This window comes from Geospiza fortis, unplaced genomic scaffold (genome assembly GCF_000277835.1).
Source record: "Geospiza fortis unplaced genomic scaffold, GeoFor_1.0 scaffold10, whole genome shotgun sequence".
Taxonomy (NCBI): Eukaryota; Metazoa; Chordata; class Aves; order Passeriformes; family Thraupidae; genus Geospiza; species Geospiza fortis.
Genome location: NW_005054326.1, coordinates 5,895,650 through 5,903,723, shown reverse-complemented (window position 1 = coordinate 5,903,723; position 8,074 = coordinate 5,895,650). Strand labels below are relative to the sequence as shown.

The 8,074-nt window shown below is 39.4% G+C and overlaps 1 protein-coding gene across 3 annotated transcripts in view; it reads left to right on the top strand.

The window, feature by feature from the left end:
* CAPRIN2 (caprin family member 2) overlaps positions 1-8,074 on the top strand; it is a 31,587-nt gene that overhangs the window by 17,144 nt on the left and 6,369 nt on the right. For all 3 annotated transcript variants that reach the window (XM_031057023.1, XM_014307031.2, XM_031057024.1), the window contains 7 exons: positions 1,085-1,216; positions 1,454-1,541; positions 1,972-2,027; positions 2,607-2,708; positions 4,287-4,397; positions 5,024-5,176; positions 8,048-8,074. The exon at positions 8,048-8,074 is cut by the window's right edge and continues 145 nt beyond it. In XM_031057023.1, the coding sequence (XP_030912883.1) occupies positions 1,085-1,216; positions 1,454-1,541; positions 1,972-2,027; positions 2,607-2,708; positions 4,287-4,397; positions 5,024-5,176; positions 8,048-8,074 (669 nt within the window). The remainder of the gene's footprint in view (positions 1-1,084; positions 1,217-1,453; positions 1,542-1,971; positions 2,028-2,606; positions 2,709-4,286; positions 4,398-5,023; positions 5,177-8,047) is intronic.

The window sequence follows — 8,074 nt, the reverse complement described above, 5'->3', positions numbered from 1 at the left end:
TAGGGAAAAAAAAGACTTTCACATGTTCCTGCATATCTCAACATTTGGGCCAGTTGAAATAACGCAACCAAATGTGTTCAGACTTGCCTCCTTCTAGCTGCACGGACCAACATAAGAACAGTAAAAGTTTAGAGAACCACAAAAAAGTATTCGTTTAAAATACTTCTAATGAGCCTACCTCCTCTCCATGCTGCTTTCAAAAGACATGTTAGACCATCAAGACAGTCTAATGTTATTGTCACCTTATAAATAACAGGGCTTCTGCCACTTAAGGAACTTACTGTAGTGATTTTTGTTACCTTAAACTGACTTGTTCCCTGACAAAACATTTTCTTCTCTTAAAGTGGAGTGAGAACCAGTTGGGATGAACTCTTAAGGAACCAGCTGAAATACTCAAGGAGTAATAAAGCCCTGAAAAAGTCCATGTTAGGCTCTTGTGTGGGAGCAGGGGTGTATTTATGCCAAACTGGGATGTTATGCTTTCTGCAGGAGCTGGTGCATTGAGATTATCTGGCTTTTTAGTAGAAACACTTTGGTCTCATCCTGAGTTACTTGCTTGCAATATATCTCTTAGGTGCAATTTCTTCAGAATGCCTGGAAATGCCCTCCTAATAAAAGATCTGTACTTATTGTTGTAGGCTCTACTGGGAGAAGTAAACCTCGAGTGATGTAGCTTTGGTTTTTAAGTTTGTTCTGGCCTTCAACTGAATTTCCTTAGATGAAAGTGCCGAATTTTGCACTAGATGCAGGCAGCTTAATTCTTTACATTTGGCTATAAGAAACTGAAGTGAATTAATCTAGTGAAAGGTGTTCCTGCCCATGGCAGGGGGGTTGAACTAGATAATCTTCAAGCAGTCTTCCAGCCCAAACCATTCTATGAAATCTGTGGCTTAATTAGTTGTAGCAACAGGAAGCTGATTTTTTTTTCCTAATAAAGTGAAAATGTGATTCAAGAATTGTCAATAAGAGCACAGAATTCCTTGGCCCACAGTGTCTGACACTTCTAGGTTACTCTGGAAGTATATTGGATAAGGCAGCTTGTCTTGCTTCCAGTATTAGATTTAATGTAACTTCTCCTTATTAGGTGCCTAAACCTGTACATCAGCCAGCTGCAGAATTTTGCTCTACTTCAACTCTTCCAAAAGATCCAGTATTGAGAAGGGAAAAGCTTCAGGATCTGATGACTCAGATACAAGGGACTTACAACTTCATGCAAGTATGTTTTTCTCTGCTGTAGCACAAAGCTCCTGTTCCTACTGGGTTAGGGAAAACAGCTGACAATGTGTGTTGGCACTGAATGAATGAATTTTGCCCTTATTAGCTAAAAGCAGCTTGTCAAGTGAAAATGCTTCACTTGTATCTAGAGTTTAATTTTTTTCTTCCCAATGGTGATTTTTTTTTTTTTTTTTCCAAAGTGTTTTTTTTTTTTTTTTTTTTTTTTTTTTTTGGAAAGGAGTCCATTCTGGATTTTGATAAAGCTTCACCAAGTGCCATTGGTTCATCCCAACCTCCTTCAGTTACTCCAGCAAGTAGTCCTGTAGGTAGGTGATACCATAAGTGTAAATGGTATGTACAATTTTGCAAGCACTAACAGGGTTTGCTTGGGCTGTAGGTCACTAGGCCTGGTGAAGATAGCTTGTTTAAATATAAAGAACAGATCATGCTGAAAGACTGGGTGGATTTTGGGCTGTAGAACTCAATTACCCAGTTAATTAATTTTTTTATTAATGTGGATCTTTTCTGTGGTAAATATTTTTGTCATTGAATACCTGTCCTCTTTTACCAAAAACCTGAAGTCTTCAATTGGGTGTAGTTTGCTGATGCTAGGTTTAGATATTTGAATTCCACATGGTAAAAATAGTTTGTATCTTCACATACCAAATCTTTTTAAAAAATAGAACTGTGCACCAAAACTGTATGTAGTGTTTGAATTTAAAAGTAAATGTTGCTTAATGCATTCTATTTTTACAGCTTCAAAAGAGCAGAAACTGCCAAGTCAGAGTGATTTTCTTCAACAGCCCCTTCAAGTAAGTTGAAGTTGACTGCCCTGAAGAGGCAGGTAGAGGTTATTTACCAGCATGGACTTACACTTGAGTTCTTTTTCTTGCCAGTAGTTGTATTTCATACAATGTAGTAGCTTGTGAATCTAAGTTCACTCAAATGCTGACAAAGCTGGCTACCCTTTTGGTTGAAAAGGGGCCATAAATTCCTGAAGTTTCTTGAAGTATGTTGAAGACACACTGAATTAGTTTGTATATTTTCCCTTTAGATTTAGGTCATAGCCAGTTGTCATGTGCAGAAGAACAGCTAGTTCTTTCCTAGATAGGATCTTGAAGATGAAAACACACACCAAAGACTGTATCTCAAGCTTTGGTAATTGTGATTAAATGAACCTTAAATTCAGTCACTGGGCTTGCATGTCTTGTGACTTTTGCTTTTAAATGTGTTTCCTTACCATGAACAAGTATTCCTAAAAGACTGATTGACTGGTCAAGACCCTTCAGTCCCTGAATTATTTTGAGGTTTACTTGGACATGCTGAGGGTGTGAGTTTCAGTGAAACTAAACATTTACCAAAACCTTATGTCTGTTTTCTCCCCTTGCAAGGCTGCTGCTTCATCAATGGTGCTGCATGGTTCAAACACTTCCCTAGCATCTGCTGATCATGCTCTTTCTAGCTCTGAAACTGAAGACTTGGTGACACCACAGGTACCATACCCTGGGGCTCACTGGCATTCAGATCTCTGTGACAGCCAGCCCTAACAGAAAGCTCAGCTGAATAACTGGGCTGGAACAACATACAAGTGACAGCAGTAGTACAGCCTACAGTCTGGGATACTTAAAAATGGGTGGCAAATTCTTGCTAATACTGCATGAGTGCAAAGTGAACAGTCTGCTTCTTGACACAGAAAGGGTGTGGGATGAAAAGTGCTCACTAAAAAGTGTGGTGCACATTCTTGTGGGAACATGGGAGCAGCATAAATATTTGCTTTGGTTACAGTGTAGAATATTCCCTCTAATGATGACAAAGAGGTTGCATAAATTGAGATGGGTATTGTCATGAAATAGCAGAGTCTGTGTGTAACCTGAAGACTGAGATATTCTCTCAAACGCTAACTGAAGAAATGCTGGGAATCTCACTTCCCAATGTTCTGCCAAGACCTAAAGCTTTGCTTGCTTAATTGTATTTATGTACAGATAAACATTCATATAACATTCAAATAGTGTTTAGAGCTGAAAAGTTTCACTTTATGCAGATCAGTGTCTTAAAGATCTCTTGTGAATTGTGTTGCTGTGTTCAAGAACACAGCTGGCTCTTATCTGTTGGCCTCTATAATTCAGAGTGTATAGATTATAATGGGAAATGTTTTTGCTTTTTACATTTGTTTTGCCGATGTACATGTTATCAGCATACTGTGTATGTAGTACTTTATGTCTTAAAATACTATATACTGATAGGGCTATTAGTCTTACAACCTCTTGAATCAGCAGTTTCATCCCAGTTCTTGACACTTTCTATCACTTCTACAGTGCCATGAGAATCCTTGTGCTGACAAGAATTCAATAATTCTGCTGTTCAATTTGATTCTAGAAGGCCTGTGCTGTGCTATAAAGTGGAACATCTGACTTTTTTGTTGAATACAAGCCCAGCCTATCTCTGGTCCCTTCAGCTTGAAGACTAGCATCTGTCTTTCTTTTCCAGGGAAAGCAGTAGTTAAGTTTTGGTCCCAGCAGAACCAGGGAACACACTCTATGGTGGCAGTGCTCCTCCTGGTGTGCAGGTACACCCCAGTGCTGTCTGAGGCACTGTGATGTGTACATGGTGAGCACAGGACTGGTACTCTTCAGCCCTAGGCTCCATATTTAAGTATTAAGCAACTCCTATATGTAGCATTACAGGTGTGAGCCAATTCTAGGATACACAGGCCTTGCAAAGCCTTGTTCAACAGAGCTTACCATTTTTGTTCCATTTAATTCAGTGAGACAGGTGTGTGTTACAGACTTCACTGTAAGTGCTTGAAGCAATCTACTGTTCTTAAAATGATCTGACTTTGCAGGGCTAGTTGTGCAACCAGTTGTGTAAGAAGAGTAATCTAAATCTGAATCTCTAAAGCTAATTACTTGAAGCTTTGGTTAAGATGACTGTTTAATACTTTGGCTTTGGAATTAATGTTTGTCCTGGTCTTTCAAAATCCATTTGATTCAACTTTAGCACTGGTGTTTTATACCTTTACCAGAACTCTGTAGTTCTACTCATAATAGCAGGTGCATTATGGCTTCTTCTAGGCATCAACATCACTTTCTCAAGAGAATGAGAAATATACTTCCCAGCCTCTGTATCAGACAAGTTCACGTATTTCTGAGCCACTGATACCTAAAAAGATTGAAATTGCCCAGGTGAGCTATCACAAGTAATGTAAATATTTAAGTTGCTGAAATAGGCTCTAGACATGTCCCTTTTGACTCCTGTTTTGTGTAAATATTGGTGTTCTAAATCAACACTTCATTTTGCCATCTGCTCAGCTGAGGCCTAATGCTGGTTAATACTTTGTCTGGACAACTCAGTATTGTTCTAATCTGAAACATAATTAAGTTGGAAAGGGAAAAAATCAGACCCCCTAAATTTTATAAGTTCCTCCAGAAAGGAGAAGTAATTTCTAACATCAGCCAAAGAATCTTCTTTTACTAAATGGTACAGAAAGCATTCTGTGTATTCTTAGTGGTAGGGAAAAATACCTAATGTCTCTTTATTTGTGATATTATTCCAAAGAATGGTATGTATAGTAGCTCATAGATGCATTTCACTTAATCAGCAGAGACTGCCATAGAAGTACTGTTTGCTGAGGATGCACAGCAAGATTTGAAATTGTAAGCAAAAGCTATTTTGTAGCTCTACTATGTCCAAATGTCATCCTGTAGAAACTGCTGACTTCTGTCAGTCTAGGCTTTAGAACAAATTAACTGCTTCTGTTACTGCCTGATAATTATCAAGTGACCTTTCATTACATTTGTTCTTCCCCCAGGCAACTATTCCCCTCCCAAGTGAGCCACAGTCGCCATTGCCTACTTCAAGCACCCCCATGCCCTCAGTGCCACCAGCACAAAGCTTTCAGTCTCCTCCAGCAAGCAGCAGCTCTGTCACAATAACAGCAGCTCCCTTTCAGGCTATGCAGACTGTAAGTATGCAACACACAGAAAGAACTGACAACCATGTGAGTGACTTGGGACTACCACTGAGGAGCTGGCTCCTTTTGGAACAGTACAGAACTTGATAGGTCATTTTGTTTTAACAGTAAAATCTAGATTAGTCCTCTGATTCTCTTCAGAGGATGTCAGAGCTTCAGTTCTTCAGAACTTAAAACAGATCATCTAAGAACAAAGATCCTGGTTTTGCTCTGTATAGTGCCAAAAAACTAATACAAGGATATCTTGGTAGCCTTAAGGAACTAAGAGGGAGAAGTCAGGCCTGAAATCAACAGATTGATAGCAGTGCCCTAAATTAAGGTGAACTGCACTTACACTGCTCTTGGGAAAAGATTTCAAATACAACAGACTTTGTTGGAGAAAGGGAATCCTGAATATAGATGTTAGGCCAGAATGCTTTCAGAAGCCTGAGTTTGTCTTGTTATACTGTTAGCTTCAGTGGGGTAAAATTCAGTCCACTGGAATCCTGGAAAATGTGTTATTGGAAAACTGGTGTTGCTCATTATCCTAGGTTGTTCACAGGTGGTCAGTGTACATCTCTAGGAAATATACCACACAGTCTGAGATGTTCACTGCAAATATAGATGATGAGTAATGGTATATGGCCTGAAAAAATAGTATCAAACATTGCTACTTCCTGGTAATCTGCAGTGCAGGCTTGGAGAGGTTCAGAGGAAGGGTCTGTATTAAGTACAGAGAAGGCAACATTATTTACTCCTCTGTTACATTCTTCAGAAGATGACAGAAACATTGGTTTAATGTTTTTCTCAAAAGCAAGCTTTAGAGTCTCCAAAGGCATTCTCCATTTTAACAGAAGTACCAGTTAGTTCACAACTTGCTGGCCTCTGTCTTGCAGTACTGAGACTGATGTGGTAGGAACTGGTGGAGGAAGGTGTCTAATAGCCTTTCAAATCACAGGAGTTAACAACTAAAACTTCTGTGACATCCTGGTGTGGTCTGTAGTAAAATCACTGCAGTGACTTTTTCTGCTTGGTTTTCTGTATTTGTAGAAGAGGTTCAAGTCAAACCTACCTCAGAGGCACAGAATTGTGATACACATTACAGATGAAGCAACTTGTGGTAGGGAGGTGGTTTTTTTTCCTAAGCTGGATGTGTTTAGATTATGCTAAGTGGTTGGGTGGTGATTTTTCTGAAAGTGGAGAAATGGCAACATGCTGTGATTAAGGAATCCAGAGTCTTTTGGGAACCCAGTCTATAAGATAAGCATCTGTCATGGTATAAATATGGAGTCCTGGTCTCAGTCATTCTGGTTATGCCTGAACTTGCTGTCTGTGTTCAGAGTGCTTTGTTCATAACAATATTACTGAAAATTCACTTGAACTATTACCATGTTTTCAGAGACATTAAATGTCTGAGATTGCTCTTGGGATTTTTGGGGAAACCTGGCAAACATCTGTCACTAAGTCACAAGGATGTTCATTCCTCTTGTAGTGGTAGAAATCTCAAACTTTGCAGTGTAGGGTTTTCTTCTTCCCTATTGCTTAGATTCTCATTGCTGCCTGGAAAGCACAACCATTGGACTTGAGTAGATAAGTCAGGATGATTCCCTGCCAAATAGTGGTATCACTGACAGTAATGGAAGTATCTGATTACAGGGCCTTAAACATCCCATTGCTGCTGTTGTGCTTATGGAAGCTTAAAGGCAGGCTTGACCTGTAGCCCTAGTCCTTGATTTGAATTCCACCTGTAACCCTCACTGCAGGAAAAAGCAGACCACTTGCTACGCATTCTTCAGGGTGTGGGTGTTGACAGCCTGACTGCCCTCCCTTCTCAAATTCCTTTCAGGAAAAGGATAGCTTTGGATCACTTTATTTACCAGATGAAGTGATCAAAAATAAAACAAAACAGTTAGTGTTACTTTACAGTGGTTCAAAATTTATGCTCAACACTTCAGTATCATGAGGCGTTTCTGCTGCCTCTTAGTGGCAATACTGGGTGTCTTGACCCTGAAAAAAGTATTTTTCTTTTTTTTTTTAATTATAAGGCCATCTGCAAATGGCAAGAACTGTCAAGCTGTGAAGCTGTTTCTTCCATCATGTAGCTGTGGCTTTTGCCCAAGTCTGTCTTCACAGTGTTTATAGTCTTGTTAGATACACCTGTAGACTCAGTACCAGTACTGCTGTCAGCTCTTTATGTGAAATTTAGATCCTTTCAATCAAAAGAGATGTTGCCTATTTGATGTTGATATTAGTTGTCACTTTTGACAGCATTATTTCTGGTAATTGTGTTATTGGCCATAAAGTAGTACAGTCACTGGAATGACTGAAGTCTGGGTATTAGATTTAACTAGCAGTAGTATCTGCTCATCACTGTACTGCCCAGACTACAACATTTGAATGACAAACCTTGCTTAGGTTAAGTGTTTACTCTTGGAGAATGTTATATGAGTAGGAAAGATGAAGCTCCATTTACTGAAGGGGCAGATGATGTCTGGTATGGTTTTTGAGTGGATAGCAGTGTTACATCAGGTTCCAAGACATGCAGCTGTAGGACAGGTAGTCAGTGGATTTCACAGAGGATTTCCCATAGAAGGACAATAGCTTGTTGTATGGTAATTGTTCTGCTGACAGAGTACAGTAGCTATGGCCAATCAAGCTGTTCCTTGGGTAGTAGCTCCATAAACAGGAGTGTGTTCTGTGAGTTTACTGAGAGGGAAAAGGATGGGTTTCTGTATGATGTTTTTGGTTATTTCTAAGAAACAGCTGGTGTTCTAGAAATAAGCTAAAAAGCATGTGGATTCAAACCACAGCATGGCAGGATGGTGGCATTAGGCAGGGATGTTAGCTGGTAGTGTTAAGGACTTGTTTTCAAATATGTTGTAGGTGTTTAAAGTGAATGCACCACTGCCT